This window comes from Pithys albifrons, chromosome 9 (genome assembly GCF_047495875.1).
Source record: "Pithys albifrons albifrons isolate INPA30051 chromosome 9, PitAlb_v1, whole genome shotgun sequence".
NCBI classification, from domain to species: domain Eukaryota; kingdom Metazoa; phylum Chordata; class Aves; order Passeriformes; family Thamnophilidae; genus Pithys; species Pithys albifrons.
Window position 1 is genome coordinate 16,422,249 of NC_092466.1, and position 21,470 is coordinate 16,443,718.

General features: G+C 35.3%; 1 protein-coding gene across 1 annotated transcript in view; it reads right to left on the reverse strand.

Annotated features, from left to right (window-relative positions):
- Positions 1 to 13,301: 13,301 nt before the first annotated feature.
- Positions 13,302 to 21,470, reverse strand: part of LOC139675746 (heparan sulfate glucosamine 3-O-sulfotransferase 1-like) — a 45,266-nt gene continuing 37,097 nt past the window's right edge. Inside the window, exon 2 of the mRNA XM_071563797.1 lies at positions 13,302 to 14,502. Coding sequence (XP_071419898.1) covers positions 13,454 to 14,383 — 930 coding nt within the window. The 5' untranslated portion in view covers positions 14,384 to 14,502 and the 3' untranslated portion in view covers positions 13,302 to 13,453. The remainder of the gene's footprint in view (positions 14,503 to 21,470) is intronic.

The window sequence follows — 21,470 nt, forward strand, 5'->3', positions numbered from 1 at the left end:
AATATTTCTAAAGCCATCAGTATTCTAGTTATATTAGTGACTACTCAAACAACACAGATTAATCTTAAGAGGAAAAAATCATCTGATATATCTAAACCCCATATATTGGATGGGACCGAACACACTCAAATAATATATTTACATAAAATAAATGAGAAACAGTAGCCCACTTAATTTTATCTATTTAATATTCTCATTAAATGACACTAATTTTTAATTTTGCTGGTTAACTCATTATTTCTTTTCTCTTTTAAAATTAAGATCTATCTAGCATTTGTTGATCCACCCCCCAGCATCTAAGTAAATCTGCATAATTTTAACTTTTTCAACATGAAATATAGGCACCTTTTTATATTTCCCCCTTCATGACAGAAATGTTTTTAATGTTGCTGTTTACTGTGGGTTAGAAATTTCTCCCAGTACAGAATTTTTGTTGAATGTCTGCTTCTGGAGGAAATAAATGCATGAGTTTTTTTCTCTCTCATTTCTCAGACATTCCCAGTAGTTTGTTATTCCACTCTCAACCCTCAGCCCACCATTACTGAAAGATATGGATCCACTGCATTTAAGAAATTTGGAAGAGATTTTATTTTCTGTTTCATTTTTCTATGTTGTGTTGTATCTGTAGATCAGACTGATAAACCACCACTCAGACGACAAGCTTCTTGTCCCCAGGGGTGTTTTACCCTTAGCAGGGTGTAGGCTCAGTATGCCTGCAATGTCTGCACAGTTCAGGGAGCTGCTGAAGGAATGACACAGTCCTTGTGACTGTATCAATTGGTGCAAAATTATGCATGTAAAGGATGCTACCAACGCGTCACACCAGCAGAGGCATTGTCTGCAAAAGATGTGTGGGGTTTTTTATTCAATATTCTTAACCTTATGTAAAGTAATTGTTCCAACACTATTTGCCTTTGCTTTTTGCAAAGTTTTCCCTGGTTAAACATGCATCCAATTTAACTACTGCTGAAGGAACTCACAGTAAATTAACAGCTGGCCTGTAAGCCTGGGGCCTTGAAGAGAAAACTGCTCCTTCCTTTTTACAAAAAGCTTTCAAACAACTTAGTTTCTCTTCAGTTACTTGGTCACAGTGATTGAAGGAGGATAAACTTGAATAGATGAGAATTGGATGGAGGAGAGTTTAGGATCTCCCAGCAAACCCAGCTGGCTTCCAAAGACTAGAAGGAAATTTCACATTATAATGTTTTACAAAGTGTCAAAGCACAGATGTTTGGTTGAGAATAAACTAAAAGATTATAATGAAATTGTTGCTTTCCAGCTTTTTAAAATAATTGATGTTTAATTTGATGATGGGCTTACAGATGAAAACTCAATGTCATTCCCATCCATACCAGAACAGCTAACTTCTAGGTATTCATCAAGAAAACACATAGTCTGTCACATCAGACATTTATTAAGTTATGCAATTTATACTTCATTCCCATAGGCAGAATGCCTGACAGTATTGTAGCATTAATACAGCCCTAATCTGATTTAACCCCTTTATTACATAAACATATAGCAAAGCTTCATGACTGAACAATAGCAAAATCCACTTTAAAGAACTCTATAGGGCAGAAGAAAACCTGGAGATACTGTTCAAAACATGTTGCACAAACCTTTTTAAAGAATCACATCTCATTACAAGCAAAAAACGTAAAGAGTATGTATCACTGATTCTTATCAACAAAGAATATATTCCCTAGATCGAAAAAAAAATTGTTTGTTCACAGAGTTTGATCTAACTGTTGTAAATTCCTATCATGACCCAAATTCAAATTAAATTAGCAGAATTTGGCTTTGAATTAGGCCATATAGCATAAAATGAGGATCTGATGAGGAAAAAGTGGACCCCATGATTTACAACTGTTTGCCTTACCACCTTTTTTGCATCATCTCTTCTCTGATACTGCAGATACAGATAGCTGTCCAACTCATAAGCTAAAAAGAGGATTTGTGTGATGAATCTGTCTCCAACCTTGCCAGCTCTCATGTTTGAAATTCAAGTGTCATGGTAATTGCTCTTTTTTCCCCAAATGTTTCAGCTATTGAAAATTTGGGAATATATTAGTGTAAGTATCTTGCCTTACTATTTTTTTAATTAAGGAAAGTGTCTATGTTTTCTAGTTGTAGAGAGAGAAAAGCATAGACACATGACACACCCTGAAGGCTTAAAAATGGAGGGTTATATCAACCTGAAGAGTATAAAGAAACCTGTAATTTTTCTTTCTGTTCTGCATTTCTTTGGGACTGGTTTATTTTTCTAAGCTACCTGGGATGGTGCCAGCATGCTTCTGAACCTAGTTATTTTCTTCCCTCTTTTTGCCTAACATTTTGTCTCACAGAGGTCTGGTTTGGTACCTGTGCTTATGTGGAAAGCACAGTCTGAGAGGCTGAGTGGAAGATGGCCTCAGTAATCACCTGCATGACCTATATCCAGTTGCAACTAAGCAAGACTTGCAATTGCTTTCCATTTATATGACTGAAGTACATGATAAAAGGTTGAGATTAGCTAAAACAGAATCCCTGCAGACTTAACTTATCATAATTGGTTTGGGCAGGAGGTCTGAAGAAAGTGTTATTTCCCTTGGCATTTGGAATCCTGATGAGGTAACCGCTCCTGAGAGCCAGCAGGTTGTGCAGTCTAAGTGCTCTCATTGACCAGAGGCTGCAGCTCAAGGACGCAAAGCCACGGGTAACTTTACTGTGATGATCAAGCTCCGTTTGAATTCCCTGATGACAATCACGATGCATATCTTTGCGGAATGGCAAACGGATTAATGAAATACATTCAGCACATTGGGCAACTTGCATAAAGGATCTGTTGCCTGCAGCTGGTTCACTGTTTAATTGTGTGTTATTGTTGCAAGGAGAGATTAGCAGGAGGGAGAGTGACTCCTTGTTGTGTTTTGCTATCTGTTTCAGCTGCCTGGTAGCCCAAGTTTTAAGATTTTTCATGTTAATATTTAAAGTCCCAAGTGGATTGCATCCCAAGTGCATTTTTGAGCTTCTGATGCTCTGTATTCCATTTCAATCTTGATGGTTAGAAGAGGGAGATTTGGGGCCTCAGGGCTCTCTGAAACGGAATATTCTGAGAGCATACAGTATCTTTTTCGCTGGAGTACTGGGTGTGTGGAATTTTTCACTCTAGAGCTCAAATGTGTCATAAATTTAGTATATTTAAAAACGTGTTTTCCACTTAAGCTTTGCACATTTTTAGTTATAATTATTTAACTGTTAGTATTTAGGATTTAAAGTAGCAGACTAAGGAAGAAAGACTGCAGAAATATCCTAATCTTATTAAAGTCATCACTCTTTGCCTTGGACATTGGTTATGAAAAATTATTAACTTTTCTTTTTCAGCTTACTTCCCAGTACTTTTAAGAATCTTTGAGACACTCTTATGATTGCTTATTTTAAATCATACAATATTAAATATGATTTTTAAGCTCTTCACTTGTAAAATGCACAAAAGGCAAGCTACTAAACATGCTGAGACTCCTGTTAAAGGTGTCGTCATTACTTTATATGTATTTCATCTGCCTGTCATGAGTAAATCTAAATTCATCCTTACATCCAGTGAAATTGTGACAAGTTTACTTCACTTGAGCAGATTATAACTGTACCTGAGGTTCTACTGAAGACACAGGTAGTGTGAATAAAATATCAGAATACGAGCACATTCAAATCAGTGCTTCATATCTGCAACTTCAGATGAAATGTTGTGTCTGTAACACAGGTAGGAATTTTTTCTGGTCAGAGGCACAGAATCAGGCTCCCATTGGTTTTGTTGATTTCAATCTTCCTATCAATAAGGTAGTGCAAATGTTAAAATGTTTATTCAGACTTTTCTATTGTTCTTTCTTATGGCATTGTATTATGCTATGTATAAATTGGTTAGATATATTCTTAGGAAGTTTGGCTGTTGTTCTTGCCCAACCTATTACCACTTAAAAAAATACTGCTGCACTGTCATTCCTTGATATTCAAAGATATCTCAATGATCATCACTGAACAGCAAAAACCAGTCATTGAACACAAGTTTGAATCAAGAGCAATTAAAAAAAATCTTTTGGTTAATTCAGACAAAACATTTTCTGAAGTAAAACAAAACCGTTTTGAATAATTTCTTTCTGTTATTGTCAGCATTGAAAATACTGTATTTATTTTGTGAACTGGTAGTTTAATCAGCACTGAAGGCATGTTGGAAAGTGTTAGAATATATTCTGTCATTGGCTCAGCTTTGGGCAATTATATATGTAAATATAATTACTAAGGTATTCTTTTTTATAACATATTAGTCTCAAGTTTGTGATGAATGAATCTTCGATGTGTTTTCTTGACACCTTTTTGAAGTGCACTAATCCAATATTAATTTATTTTAGATGTGCCAGAAGCATCATCCTATTACTAATAAGTAGAACTAGACAGCAAGAAATGCAGGTCCCTTCCTAGCTTTGCCAGAATGCATCTCTGTGTGTATCCAGCAATCTGGATGATATGTTGACAGAATGAGGCCAGCGATGCAAATAAAGGATTTTCCCTCCTTCCTCGCAGTTTATTGCTTGTCACTGAGTAACTCACTGACCAGAATTTCTACAGAAAAATGAAATTAGGAGAGAAACAGCTTCTATATTAGTATTACTATTGAATGTTTAATTTGTGTATTAAGGGATAAGTATTTATGTTTCTGAAAGTACAGCTATTTGCTATTTAATTTGGCTTATCAGCCACCTAAGACTGAAGTAGGATTCTCTTAGTTTGTAAATTTCATGTTAGATCCTTAACACAAATTAGAGTAGTTTTGCTGCAGTTGCTGTAGTGGACTGTCATCAATGTCAGTTTACACTAGTGAAGCAAATGAATCCAAATATTTCTGTTAAATACCAAGTAAGTACTTATTTTTTAAAATGGAAGGTGATTTTTCCCTATCTCTCCCAAAATATCTTCCATCATGCTTGCTATGTGCAGTAGCATTAGCTATTTTGTCTTAATTGCTTGCAAGTTTGCAATCTGGTTCCCTGACATATTAACACATCACATAGACAAATACATTTATTTTTGCAAGCTATCGTGTATGTTTCAGGTCTAACTGTTCTCAGATCAGGTAAGCTCAATTTAAGATCAAAACTATTTATTCCATGAAAGAGAAAAACCAGAATTTATTAATAAATAAGTAAATAAGAAAACAACAAAAACCCAAACACACAGAGAAGAATTTATAGAGAAAAATCAAAGACAGTGGGTGACTGGCAGTGAAGTTGCATTTCTGTGAAATAAACATCCTGGGTTTTAGTATTAAAGTGAGGTAACATAATCCTGTTCCCTTTGATCACAATGCACAGATGATCATGATAGGGAGTCATACAAGCATATATAACTGTACCCAATAGTCATTTGATAAAAAAGAGTCATGCACAAAGGATTCTAACAAGATAGATAACAAGCTCCTGTATTTTCTGGCTCATTGTATCTAGAAGGTACAGAAAGCTAGATTAGGATATTTTATTCATACTCATTTGAGTAGCTTTATTTATCTAAAATAGTTACCATCTGTGACAACCAGTGCTTTGGACAAAAAAAAAAAAGGAGAACCAAAAACTTAGTAAAATAAATTAAATGGGGCTTCCAAAGTTAGTTTGCCATTACCAATGCCATACATGCTGCAATTTGGCAAATATCTGTCCTCTGGGTAACTGGAAGGGTAGAAAGGCACCGAATGACTCAATTCCACACAAGCAACCAACCAACCAGTAAAAAGATTTTTCTCAGATGGAAGCCTGATGTCTGTTTGATGGAAGGGGGAAGCCAATCTTCCCAAGCTCTCAGCAAATGTTGCAAGCAAACATTGGGATGACTGAAGCAGCCCTGGTCTCTCTCTAATCTGTAGCACACAGCTCAGTATGATTCAGCAAGTACTCATTTTAAGTGACCATAGTTTTATTTCATATGCCATTTTCCCCACTCATATGGAAGTGTAAGACTTGGCTATCCCCAGATCTCATCTTTGTGTTTTTAATGCAAGTGATGAATGTTGGGAACTCTACCCATATAACATTGGAATCAGCTGGTATGAAGGGCATTTGCTATGAAAATATATTTTCAAGGAAGAAGTGGGTGCAATGTCAGGCATAAAAGATTACTAGAGAGTGAACAGCTTTCTAACATTGCTAAAAACGTAATGACCTTTGAAAGATAATTTCTGTCTAGGACACTGAAACCATAATATGTTTAATTTCTTGAGTGAATCTGAAAATTCCAACTTTAATATTAATCAACGGAGAGGAGGATTACACACACACACACACACACACACACACACACACATATATCCACAAACACACACTCCCTCCAGTTAAAGGAAACTAAAACACCAAGAAAGTTTATTTTTAAAAGCATTAAAGGCAGTTCACGTAAACACTGTTCTGGTGTGTTTACTGTGCATAACCAGGCCCTAAATATATGATCCACTAGCCATTTTTTCCAGAGAATCTGTACATCTCTTTTATTAATTTTGTCATATGTACACCTGCCGAAGCACTTCATTCACATAAACACTGTTGTTTGGCAGTTACATAATGGATGGAGCTTACTTTGAGGATACATTACCCATTGACAGTAAGGTGAAAATATTAAGAGCAGTGTATGGGGCTAGCTCATGGAAGTTACCTAGTGCATGGTCTAAACAGACTTCAGTTTATTAATATGACAAATAATAAATTATACATAGCTCATCCTGTAACTGTAGCCTCTGGTTTAGCATGCCTTCAGTAGGGTCACTCCAGTGCACAGCAATACATTCTGCTTGTTTCTGTTTTAGACTCAGCGTATTTTGCAAGCTGTTTATTGTGTGTGTGTGCAACTCTAGCATATGTTTATGAGCCTTTAATCTTTCTTCACTCGAGGCAGCAGTGCCTCAGCCTCGCAGTTTACAGTGCTCCATCTGCATCACTTGTCTCGAGTTGTAGATTTGTATCATGCCAGAGTATAGAAAAGGTATCTTCAATCTTCTTATGACAGCTGCACAGCATTTTTCTAGGCTGACAGTCCTTGTCAAATCAACAGTAAACCTGCTGCATCTAGTGCTGCTGATTTTTCATAAGGCATTTTAAAATGTCCAACATTTAGTGCAGACAATTCTTACTTCCCATACAATTTGCCTTGGTATCACTGCAGAGTTTCACCCAAAGACAGGCATAATACACTCAACATGTTCTACAGCACTGTAGTACTCTCTAATAAGGTGAAATACAGTGTTTTGAAAATGTATATTCATGTATATCCTTAATAGCCTAAAGATAATAAAATTCATTCAGGCATGTAGGCTATTTAGTCCAGTGCATTGTCTTACCAGGTCAGTCATAATTTTCATCTGTAACTGTGCCATATTATGCCAACAAATATTTAGCAGAAGAGGGTCTTCAGCTCAGGTTTTTTGCATTCTAGTTGCCCTTGTCTTAATTTCTCCTGTTGCAAGTTTGGCTGATACATCCCTATTTTGAAGTTTATGATGAATCAAAATGTTCACATAAAATGAGTTAAAAATTAAGAAAAGCTTAGCCAGTCCAAGTGGCAAAGGGAGCTCATGCTTAACTATCTGTGCTTCCCTTTTATTACTGCCATCTGATTTAGATCAGTAAGTCTTTGCTTGTGACTGATAATGTAAGCATTTAGAGTATCATTCTTCAGAGTAAAATCAATTGTAACAGAGTTGTATTATATAATGAAGACAGAGAAAATACAAAGAGATTATTACACTATTATCTGTCCCTATATAAAAATGCTTTCCACTGAGAACTGTAATAAACAGAAGTAATATTCTTAATTCTGTTATGATAACGTTCTACTTTTATTACAGGGTGACTCAAACCATCTTTTTATTTCAGACAAAACGATACAGAATTAGAAAAATTGCATTTGAGAGAAAAACTGTCACTGGTGAAGAGTTTACATGAAGACTTTCTTTAAACACTCACTGATAGGTTTTAGCAATGGAACTGAAAGAACATACAATGTAAAAGCGTAAAACTATGTTGCATTAGAAAATGTTGCTTCATAGTACTTGTTACGTGGGCTAATACAAGAGAGGGTGTACATTTTACATCCTGTTGATTTTAAGAGAAAACTATGATTTATATCAGTCTGTTGTGATCTGTTGTATTTTCTTTTTTTTTCCCCCATGTAGCAGATTCCACTTCAAGGACTAACTAATTTATACATTGCAGTTCTGTTAGTATCTTGGCTTCCAAAATGTTTTCAGGAATTGTAGTAAGCTCATGTCACTGTTAATTAACCTTAAAGACAAGACAATACAATTCTCTGTAATCACAGAAGGATACTACAGAGTCTTTTTAGCCACAGTTGATTCTAACTTTTAAATTAGTTTTAGAAAATAGCAACATGATTTAGTAAGTCACATTGAAACTGGAAATAATTGAAGTGGAAACTATTTGGCTGGTAGCTAAATATTTTTCATTAACTGCTGGTAATGATAACGTGCTAGGCAAATTATTAATGATTTTGTTTCCAATGTGTCTGCTCATTTTTATGACAAAATTCAAGCTTTTGAAGGAAATGAAGGAGCAAATCCACATCTATAGAAAATAATAATCTACAATAGCAGAATACTTAAATAACTTTAATATTCCTTTCCCTGCAAGGAAATGTTATTGTGCAATTCTTACTATGAATCAAGGTACTGGGATGTATGTCTCTTACCATCTCTCCACCCCCCACAATTAAACTGCATAAGCAAATGGATAACTCATATTTTTGACCACATAGATTAAACAAGAAACTGTAGAGATTATGAAAATATTAAAATTTTTGTCCAACTCATGAAAGCATCTGAATAGGCAAAGGCAATGAGCAATCAAATTTGATAGAAACAACTGATTTTTTAATTTGTTTTTGATGTGTATGAATACTGAAAACTCCTGATGTTGATATGCTACAGTAGTTGATTAGATTGGTCATCAATAGATAATCTTTATTGTATTACTGGCTTTGTATCAAGTGGATACTGAAGGAGCTGATGCGTAGCAGCTTGCAATGATGTGCATGCCATGCCCTCTATGAAGTTTTTCATAATATTGAAAAAATGTCTGTGTTTTAACAGGTATTCTTTAAGAGGAACTATAGATGTTCTATCAAGTCTAAACTGTGAAAGAAAAGACCAGAAGCCAGCCCAAGGCCTTGAGTAGCTAGAAAGAGAGGATACAATGAGAAAATCCAACCCTATTGCTGTTAAAATAATGGGTGTGAGAGCACTAGAGGAATTTGTTTGTTTCCCATTATTTAAGTACTAGGAGATTTTTGGGGCAAAATCCTAGCTCTTAAGTTTCCCAGTAATTTTTCTTTATGTACTGTTGGTAATATATATAGTCTATATTAAAAAATAGTCGTAATAGACTCATGTATATACTAAATGTGTGTGCTGCTTATTGTGGCAAAGGTTAAACCGATCCAGTTACACCTGCAGTTGCCTGATATTGTTAATTCTCGGTGATATCAGATCAAAGCAACTATAACTACGACATTTTTACTAAAAAAGGGACAGTATTTAAAGTGAAAGTTTAGTATTTTTGGAATGTAAAACAAAGTCAAAGAGCTGCTCAAATCATTACAAATTCTGTAGTAGCCTCACCCACGTGACTATATCATCTATTGCAGATGCTCCCCAAAACCTTTGAAATTGCATGATCCTTTAAGTGATCTGCACACATGAAATTTACTTTTGCAAACACCTCTTGACTACCAGATAATAAGATCAAAGTCCTTTGATGACCCGTGTGGAGAAGAGTAGTTTATGGTTTACTATAATTTGTGGAAATTCATGAGATATTTGTAATTTCTTAAATTGAGAACTGACTTGTTAATAACAGCTTTAAACTGATTATAAGCTTGCAGGTCTTTCAAAAATTTGGCTAGTACTGAATTCCATATGCCAAAAATGGAGTATTTTTTATTTCAGTATTATTTATTTGTGACTCAGTGGATTGTCTATTAAGTTGATCTCATCCCTTTCCTGAGCATGAGGCAAGGAGGATTTTCTTGAAGACAGTAAGAATGGAGGAGGTCAGGACTGCATGAGAGTGTATTTTTCAGACCACAATACGAAAAACTGACTGAAATGGTTTACAATATAATAATACAGTCTATTATATTTATTGAATTCCGTTATGCAGAGATTAAGTTGCATATTTTTAGACTGTTTACCAAAACAAAACTTGAGATGAGAATCTTGATTTATGTAAAACCAAACCAACCAACCCCTCATCCAGATTATACTATGCATAATACACTTCTCATGGTATTACTAAACTCTAAAATGATCATTGAATTCATTCCATCAACTCTGTCCTTCCCAAAAGTGCTGAGGGGGAATGAAGAGTGATAACAAATCAAGTAGATATATGCATCACTAATCCATACAGCTCAGCTCTCCTTTAAATGTAAATTCCAGAAAGGGACCTGCATTTTCAAAGATGCATAAAGCTTCTGCCAACTGGTGCTCCTGCATTCAGCTCATTTAAAGATTAGCTGTAAACTTCAGAGAAGAGAAAGACTTGGTGCCTGCAGGCATAAATATAGAAAGACATTACAATTTTTTCCCTTCCTTATTCTTGGAAGCCTATAAAACTGAATGTGGCATACAGACATGTGAATTCTTCAGTTACTAGCATCTACCTGAAACCTTTGTTAAAGTATACATTGTTTTCAAATTTGCTTCTTGCAAGGAAAAAAAAAAAAAGAGAAAAAGAAAAGAAGAAGAGAGGTTTGGAATGTATAAGAATCAGAAAGTAATAAATTTGTATGAGATACAAACTGCACTTGTATTGCTGCCTCCAATAATGTGTGTGTGTGTGTGTGTGTGTGTGTGTGTGTGTGTGTGTGTGTGTGGCTCAGCTTCGCGAACGAAGATTTGGGAAGGGCTGTCCCCATGTGGGTGTGCCCTTCCAGCCTGCTCAGTGGATTTTAGGTGAGGCTCAGCGTGCGCAGAACTGGCCCCACCGTTTAAGTCCTGAGGTTCATCTGCCACGGCCGAGCGAGCTTGGACAGTGCCAGTGAAGTCCTCAGGACTAGAACACACAGCACCCGGCATTTCCCAGGAGGTCTCCCATCCAAGTACTAATCCGAGGCTGATCCTGCTTAGCTTCCGAGATCTGACGGGATCGGATGTCAGGGAGACATTTAACTGCCTCTCCAATAATGTAAAGCTGAAATTACTGGATTGCGAAGTTTTGTTTCTCACTGAGATTGCATTGGTCAGAAAGAACAGGATGTCTTGAACAGTATTGCAAATCTGGATTTGGGGCTTCTGCTTACAGATAAAAATGTTGTGCCCACAAAACACAAATAGTCTTCTGATATGGAATCACCCTGTTAATTCAGAGTTTGGAATTTTTATGGTTTAACTTTTTACTTGACAAATGACAATGAAGATGTTCTTAGAGTGTAAAACTGTAGTTATTACAGTTTTCCTATCCAATGTTCTTACAGAGATGGTAGAAGACCAGCATAAACAACTCATTCTTTGAGTAATTTGAAAGAAATATATTTGTACACCCACAGATTCTCATTGACATTGTACTTCTTAGTGCCCACACATTAGTGATTAAAAAGCCACAATCTCAGAAAAAGTGGCAGAAGTAAAAAAGCAATTTGGGACTCTCTAAAAATCAAAGATGTAGTAAACAATCGTACTCCAGAAAGATAATTTCAGAGATTAATTATATGCTAATGAAAATAATTTTCTCTCATATATACATATGCAAGTAGTGGAACAAATAAACAATAAGATCTATTATATTATTTTTAACATTTTACATTTATTGAGGAAATATTTATGAAGGCTGTTTCCACATAATCTGAGTCTACTCTGTCCAGCTGCAGTGGAATACTACAATCTGCCTAATATCTAAATAGCCCACTCATAAATTATTAGAAGCCTAACATGAGCACTGCAGCAATACGTACCTTTTAGCCTGTGAGGTGGAAGACTGAATGCCACGCCAGGAACACACATTCCTGTGGGCTGAGCAGTGATGGACAGATGGAGAGAGGTGCAGGACCCGCCCCAGGCTGGGTGAGCTTGATGCTGCGCTGCTCAGAGAGCACCCCCAGCCCCGCAGCTCAGCAGCGACAGGAGAGCTCAGGATGGAACTCACCTCGGGAATGCTCTTCTGCTGGGGCACCAGGTGTCTGCATTGCAAGGTACAATGGCAAACAAGCACATCTGCATCTGCAGTTCTATCTGGCAGCAGATTTAACATTTCAAGTCGACTTTTTCTTTGGTATTGATATATAATAAAGTGTTTACATGAAAAAGTAGAAAAGACCATCACAATACTGTCAAAAAAATTTGAAAATAGAATCTCAATGCAGGGCTGTAGACAGGTGTTGTTCTTATATATAATATACTGAACACTGTCTGAGATATGTAACATAACAAGATGCTATTCTGAGGGTATCCCATGGTCTACATTAGAAATGGCAAAACAAAACTACTTCATGCTTCAGGGGGTAAGCAATTTTTTTTTTTTAACAAGAATCAATTTCCCAATGGAGATACAGAACACAAACAAAATTAATATGGTAGTAATAACTAAGACCTTTTCCATTCAAGAGTAAAGTGACATAATTTATATAATCAAACATCTGTACAGTTGCTGATATTAATAATTTGTATGCACTGATTTTTTTTAGTGTAAGAGTATCAGTGAAATTGAGGATGCCTGGGATATTTTAATTTCTTTACATTCAGAACTCTCTAACCTTCTTCAAACAGTTAATGATCTTACTTTGGAGATTTTGAAGATATTTTGCAAACCAAAGATGGTAAGAGTGTGGTTTAATAGTTTAGTACCAATGATATACAGACAGGTAGCTTCTAGTTCACCTATTCAAAATTATAGGTGAAATAGACTGCTTTTATTATTAATTGATTAAGTACTTCAGCATATTAAAGAGGAATTATTTATTGGAGCCACTATTTATGCCCCTGTTATAACGTACAATTTTAGCTTATTTTCAGAAAATTCTAGAAATCAACACCACGACCATTGTGTGGGATATAAAAAATATTAACAAAAAAATCAGAACAGTTAGAATAATACCATTTCAAATATTTACAGTTTTTACAGTTAGAAGTATTTTTCCGAAACAGCACAAATCTTATAGAGATACACATCTGTACTATGTTTGCTGAAGTTAAATGTATTTGCATGATGAGAGAAAGATCAGAATATGACTCACAGTAATCATACAAATACATAAAACTTATTTTTCCCATCATAAAGAATACCACTTCAATGAGTTAACAGATGTGTTATTCCAATGGAGCATATAACCAGGATGTTAATTCTCATAATACATGTCCTTACAGTTTAGAAATATATGTTTGAAAGAGTTTGCTGCAGGCCCTTTTTGAGAAACATTGACTCCAAATGCATTAATGCCAGTCAAAGGAATGATTAACCATTCTGTAAAATTTTGCATTGTGCTCCCGGAAGTAAGAATACAGTTGCTCTAAAACAGTGCTGTTAACAAGAGGATGGGGACGCCCTTTGGATTCATGTAAACATCTCTCCCTCCCATCACTTCTAATGCAGTAGAATCCCTTGGTTTGGTTAAAATAAAAATTAGAAGACATAATTCTGGAAGGAAGATTTAGAAATCTTTCAACTTTTTGTAATTCAGGAAGAGGGTCCTTGATTAAAGTATTGCCATCCACTATATGAATCTGATCCAAGCTGAAATGCTTAAGCCACTTTTCCATATGAACATCATATAGACTTCTCTGAATAGCTTTGTATTTGGTATTAAGGACTCCATTTTTAATAACAATATCTTCAAAAAGCTGAACGGGCTTGTGGCTTTCTACTCTGTTGTAATATACTTGGGTATAGTCAGATATAACTCTCTCAGTGGGATCTCTCAGAATGAGCAGCAGTTTAATGGAGCTATTCATGTCATGAATCCTTCCTGGAGCATGTGGTGATGTAAAATAGCCTGGTGTTTTCTCAATTGTTATTTGATTTCCATAAGAAAATGGCATCAGATTTCTATACCAGTCTATTCCTTTCACATAATTTTCATCCCAGTCAAAGAAGTGGACTTCTGTAGCTGCTACCACAATATTAGGATGAATATCCAGCATCTCCAGCAAAGCCCTTGTCCCTCCTTTACGGACTCCTATGATGATTGTCTGAGGTATTTGTCGGCTCGTGCCAGGAGGTCTCACCTGTGCTGAATAGTGTTCACTTTTATTGCTGAATAATCCTACTTGTGACTTCAGTGTTTCCAACAGAGCTTCATTCTCAACAGGAGCACCCCAAGCACGAGTCAGCAGAAGATAAGCTGACACTAGTAGGAAGGCCATGTGGAGAGGAATAATTATTTCAAGGTAATGTTATGCTTGACTAATGAAAGGGTAGGTAAGTCCCCTCTCAAGATGGTTGGCAGAACCAGCAGTAAGCACACAGCAAGTTTCTGAAGCATCTACAAAATAAAATAAGACAAGTCAGTATTTCTAAACCCATCATAAGCTGAAAATTCAACTCACAATTCAATTCACAAATCTAATCTGTGATCCCAAGAGAAAATTTATAGTGATTTGCTTATCCTGACTTTATTTCAGAAGGATGAAAAGAGCCTCAAGTGTCATTTTTTTCCCCTTACCTATGGGTGGCCAATAATGGATACTAACCATTCAACAGCTTTTATTTCCTCCAAGCAGAAGATTAGAATTGTTAATCTGATTTTAAATTCCTGACCATTAGTTGCTTGCTTTATTTTCCTAATTATCTTTTATATACATATACTTTTTAGCCATACCATACCTAGTATGATATTAAAATTAATTCCAAAGTATGCTTGATTGCCATTATCTTTCCTCAGATCGTCTGCTAAAAAATATATCTTCATCTATGTAACAGACCTGGATGGTGATACAACCATTTGGATTCTAGTGAGCTATGAATCACACAAAAAAAGTTCTATTTACTTAGACACAGAAACCAAACCACAAATACATGAAAACTTTTGAAATCTGAGCCATTTAGAGCAAAAAACTAAGTCTATCAAAACAAGAATAAAGTGGCTGAGTTGGATCAGTGTGGTAAAAAAATAAATGAGACAGTGGATTCTTTGCAACTGTCCAAGTGTTCTGATGCAAAGTTATATAAGTGTTGGGAAAATCTTGGTAAAATCAGATTTTTCAGCTGATATTCTGCACTTACTCCACAGCTCCATATAAGAGACAACTATGTGCTTCCTGGGCACTTATAAACTTCTGCAGGGAATCAAGTCTGTTTGAAGCCGAGTAACTTCTTTTACTTAATCCACATAACATGTGATCATTTTAAGAAGTGGTGAATGTTAAATATCATAAAAACTTGTAAAACCTTTAGGCTCATAGGTAGGTGCCCGTGCACACATAAGTGAAAGAAAATGTCTCTGTAACTTGTGTTGCTGACATTTGAAATCTTTTGGGTATCTTGCATACATTATTTGAAACAGATTGCTTACAGATCTGACATCACAATACAAGTACAAAAATCAGGTTAATGAAACACCTGCACTGGAATCGCTGCTCTTGGATTGCAGTTTCTACATCTGAAAATCTTACAGGACAAATTCTCATTGCAAGGATTCTTGGGCTTCATTCCATTTCTGAGCAATTATAGGATTTTCAGAATTGTAGAACAGATCTCCATTCTTTGTTGTGTTTTTCAGTGTAGAGTGCAGAAACAAGCTATTTCATACAGTCAAACAACAGTCATCTAAAAAACAATATCCATTTTTGGAATCTATTTGAATTATGACTCATATTTTAAAGTAGTCTCAGAAATGCTCAACTTTAGCTTCTTCTTCAGTTTCACTGTCAGTCTCTTTCTTTTTCTGAATATATTGGTCACAGTACTTTGTCTCTTAGATACAACCTTAGAAAACACAGCCAATTCCCATTTGTTATGCCCCAGAGATGCATTCAATATTTCTATTTAAAAATTGTTTACTTTGAGGCTTATTTTACAGACCTGAAGATTTAAAATTTTTTTATAATAGCAGTCTAGGCAATGCAGCAGGTTCATTAAATCTATTTTCTAAATCTTACTGAAACCTACACCAGCTTCTTGGATATCTAGGGAATGGCTCAATGAGTGCTAAAGCCACAGACAGATTGCGAATATTAACCCTAAAACTGTAATTTAAAAAATAAACTATGACCTTTAGTGAGGAAATCTGTGGAGAGCATTCCCTGTTATGTCCAAGTAAGACCTAAAGGGCAACGGCTTCTTCAAAAAGAGCACAGTTTCAACTCGGAAAATTGTGTAAACATACAATTACTAAATATCAGAAAAGTCCAAGGTGAAATTGGCTTTGTAATGACAGACTGGAGAGAAGTGTTCTCCTTTACAAAATGGAAAGGAAGTTTTACTTTAAAGATCACAAGTTTTTTACTAAGAACTGTACATGGAAGTTCTATTTGAAGTTCTCAAGAGCAGCTAATGCAAGCATTGCTATGACAATTACAGAAGGAAAGAACAGGTATATTTATACCAAAACCATTTGTGCTTACTATTCTATTGGCTGGACAGAATGGGAAATAGTGAACATGCTATTTAGTATTGCAAGGAATTAAAATGCATTCTGCTACAATGGGAGTTAGTGCTGGTTTTGAAAAGCTCCACGGAATGTTCAGCATGAAATATGAGGCATCACACCCCAGATGCTTTCTGAAACGCTGGCCTTCAAACAAGCGACTCTGCTTTAATAATTTTAAGCCAAATTTTCGATGAATCTCAAGGTTCCTCAACAGTTCAGTCTGACTAATGGTAGAGCCATGCATAGGATGGTTTCTGAAGTAGCAACATATGGCAGTACAGCTGCTTTCCAGATTCGTGATGCCAGTAGGCTGGGATGTTGGAGCAGGGGGTGAGAGAGCAGTTAATCTTTCTTTTAACCTGTTCTGAAATCCCAGTGTCAATTTAAGTTCTATTCATTGTAATTTTTAAATTAAAGTTATTACAGGAAGATTGAGGAATTGTTCTTGTAAACACCAGACCATTTTTTTCAACTTACCTCTTGTGCTAATACAGCACCATTTATGTTATAAATGCATGTTCACCTGTATACAAGTATTTGAAACCAAGACAAGACTAGTCTGAAAGTCTGCCAAGCAAGGAATGACTTGCAAATACCAAGGTGGAGATATACCGTTCATGATCTGATTTAAATGCCAGAACTATCCTGTCTGGAAGCAATTGCATGAACTGATTCTTGACAGGTATTTTAGATAACTTTATTTAAAGAGAAAGAAAACTAAATTTAGAGGTTTTGAGAATAAGTATTCTTGAGACTAACTAGGTTAATAGTTTAAATAAAAAAAAATAGAAAGGTAAAGGGAAAAAAGCAGGTATTTTTCTGAAATACACTAAAAGCAGAGTAAAAAAACCACAGAAGTATTTGAGACCAGGGACTCTGCAATAGTATTCCTAGACCTAGTGATAGATGAAAAAATGCTAAAATTCACTTTTTTATTTTATTTATAACCCCCCAACACACTACTATTATTTTAGCCCTAATTAACAGAGTGCTTTCTGGTTTCAGGCACCTAAGAATCAGAAGCAAATACTGAAACTCAAAAAAGCCAGTAAGCTGAATGAGACATATGAGAAATTCATACTTATTACTGAGGAAAAATTGGTCTTCCAAAATATTCTCAGGTTTACATGTTGTGTGAGACTCTGTTTAATTTGCCATCTGAAATCAATAGTTCTCTATAAAACACACTTAGAAAGCAAGTAGAAGAAGAGATTCTGCATTTTCTAAAGACCAAAGTATTAGTAGTCTTTTTAAAAACAATTGTTAGTTCAACCAGTTTGTAATTAATTAGTTGTTTTACAAATTTCTTAGAGTAATTTCTAGAACAAAACCTTACCCAGGAAATACTACCAGAACTAATCAAATTCAGAATATGCTGTAAGACTGGTACCTAAATAGATCAAAATTGCCTTTGGGAGCAATTCTATTAGAACAATGTTCCAGCTTCAGCCTAAGATATTTGATTGGTTTTGATGAAGCTGTAAGATGTAGGATCCTGTGGTGAGGTTATAATTGCTACATAAATGTAAAGGTTTTAAAGATGATTTATCATATATAATTGGAATGTTATTTCAATAATTTTTGTGTTGCTTTTATGCCTTTATGCAATTAAATGCACATTTTAAGAAGATATGAAGGTTTTTTTATAATGAAAACAATGTATTTTACAGTGCTGCACTGCACACCCTTTGAATCTGAGAGTATTCTTAAGAAATTAACCCCATGACACATGATCAGAATTAGAGTGCCTTATTACATGTTTTCCTCTATTATTTGGTGGTGTTGGTGTTGCTTAGTAACATAAGAAACATCAACAGATACGATACTTATTAAAAAGAAATGAAGTTTAGAAATAAATTCATGCTGCAGAAAGGAGTAATTAAGTAAATAATACCTTGGGCTTCTGTTTGTTTTACTTTTTTAAAACCTTAAACCAGGCTGAATAAGCTACTGTGCAGGCTGAAAAATCATTTTAATTTTGCAGAAATGTTCTAAAGACCCTTAACTGCTGCACTCGACTCCAAAAAAAAACCTTTTAAGCAGCTTATGATTTATGTTGCTTTGGGGTAAAGTGCACCATCATAGGGTAAACCTAACTACATTATTGTGACTAATTTATAATATTATTGGTTCCTAATAGTATTTCTCACTGCCTGTGATGCTTTTCATTGGAGAATCTTGCAGCACTCTGTGTTAATGAACTGCCTGCATCCTATTAAGGCACCATTTTCACCTTACAGGAAATTGCAACTGACCAACATACAGATCCCGTTCAGGAGTGCAAACGCTTTGGGAAGTGGTGGTTAATGTGATCTGCTCAAGGTCATATAACAGGCTTATAGTCCAGACAAGAATAAAAACCCCAGGGCTTTCAATTCTCTTTCCAATTCCAACTGTATGCCATTACATGGCAGCCTCTCACACCACTTATGATACTTGAATTACATGCTGAACTGAAAAGTAAAGAGATTCCTCAATGTTCCAGCATAACATTCAAGTATTTTGTGGAATACAGCAACTTCTTACCATTGGTTCCCTCCCAAAAAAACCCTGGAACCAAATAGAAACTCAGAATTTTGTTATTTCAAGGTATTTTTACAGAAATACTACTGTTGGTGACTGAAAACTAGAAAAAGGGGAGGTGGTCAGAGCAAGCATAACAATGCACCAATTTTTATCTTGATCTTTAAAAACATATTTGGATTAAAAAAACCGTACTGCTTTTCCTATTAATTCTTATTAGGTATCAGCTGATCCCAACACAGAGATCAATCACGGAGCAGAGTACAATTCAAACATGCTAAGGCTTACTTGCATACAAACTTGTAACAGCACAATTATATAATTAAGATCATCTCTAATGCTGACAATACAGAAAAGCTATAGCAGCCTAAGGTCATACAAGGTGAACTGTTTCAGAAACTTTTTTGAAAGCCAATAATATTGTGATGATAGTTAGATCAGTGTAAAGTATCCATATAAAGACTGGCTTTAGGTAATAAATAATTCTAAATAAAAACAAGAATAATAAATTTCTAAAAGCTTTCACATGTCTGAAATTAGGCTAGCGATTTTCCTTCGGTAAAACTAGAACCAATTACATAACATGATAAATGCAAATCTGCACTCAGTATGGCTTATACATTTTGTAAAAACAGACAAATAAATAATCCAGGGCATATAGAACACATTGCTTAATACAATCCAGTATCAATTTATTCAAATCCAATAAAGCAATGACTAATTCTATTAATTCTAAGCACCAAATATTAGAAGGAATACTATCACTGAAAGTCCTCTTTGTAATACCTTAATTCTGATTTATAGTATCATTTGTAAAATAATGGACATTTAAAAATACCTGGTGCATGTCTAATGATTGAACAAAAAGTCTCCTCTTTAATATTAAGTGAAAGGAAACACAGTTCAGCTACTTCTATTTACAGAGCTCAGATATGCCTAGACAGAGTCAAGGAGACAATAAGAGCACATTTCTGAGTGTAAAAAATATTTAAAATTTTGGAAAGCTTCCTATGTAGAAACAATTGTGAGTAAGCCTTAATGTTATTACAAGCAGTGCAATTACTTTAGGTTTATGTTAGAATGAGATAAATTGGAAATAGGTTTGACTGAGTAGGTCTGGAGTTGTGTCCTAGAAGTGAGATTTGATTCAGAAGAACCCCAAATTAACTATTCCATGAAACTAAAGACTATCTGTGAAAGGACAGTTATCCCAGCACATGATAATTCTGTATCTTTAGATAGGGCATGAAACTTTTCTGCTACACATTTACTCTGTACTCCATTGCCAGACTAAGTGTAATGGCTGAACAACATTCTCAATATGTCATTAGTGGGCTTTATCAAAATCAGTTAGGAGAGGTAAGTCAGTTCCCACGTATATACACAGGCTGGACATGAACACTTCCCATCTGTAACAGAAAATGTCTGCTGCAACCTGGAGAAAGGTTGAGAGGGACTAAAACAGGACACTGCAGTTTTGTAACAGAGCTACAAGTTGAGCTCCACTGGACTCTGGTTATACAAGGAATAGAGGACTAAGTACAAAAAGGACCACAGACCCAGAGCCAAACCAATATTGCAGCAGCTCATATTGCTCATAAAGAACACTGAGTCTTGTATGCACTTAAGTATTCTGTTCACTTTCGTTTTACTCAAATTACAGACATATTTTTAATGGACAGATATACTAAGAGTTCCTAAATGAAGCACTAATTAAAAACCCACGATCTCACAGACTGTCCTGAAATGCTGTTCTGCTGCCATAACACCTCTTCAGGTAATGAAAGAGTTGAAAGGTGTTTCTTCAAGCATCAATACAAAAATATATATTATCCCAAAGAAAGACACAGACATTAACATTTTAAAAGTCCAAATATCAGCAGTGAATTTATTTGTAGGAACCTTTCCTAATGAGATTGCAGTTTTATAACAGCCTACAGTTACTACCTTGTAGGAATAAAAAAGAAAATAGTTATCTGGTGAACAAAGAGAGGAGCTACAAAGTAACAGCAATTGGCTGCAGGCTTCTACCAGGTACACAGACTGTAATTGATAAAAAGGAAAGCTAAGAAAGGTTAGCATAAACCATAAACACATTAAATCACTGGCAGGTGATATTAGCAGATAGAAGATTTGAAAAAAGTTTGCTTCCCTAAGGCTAGCATTACATTTCCTAATTCCCTTTTCTGATATCTCAAGAAGAAAATTGCCTGATGATAGTATGCCTGCACATATATAGCAGTACCTTATATAAGGTAATATATACTGTATAAACACACCAATAAATTTCTGAGCTAAACAAACCTACATTGTAGCCTACACACTTATGTTTTATGGTA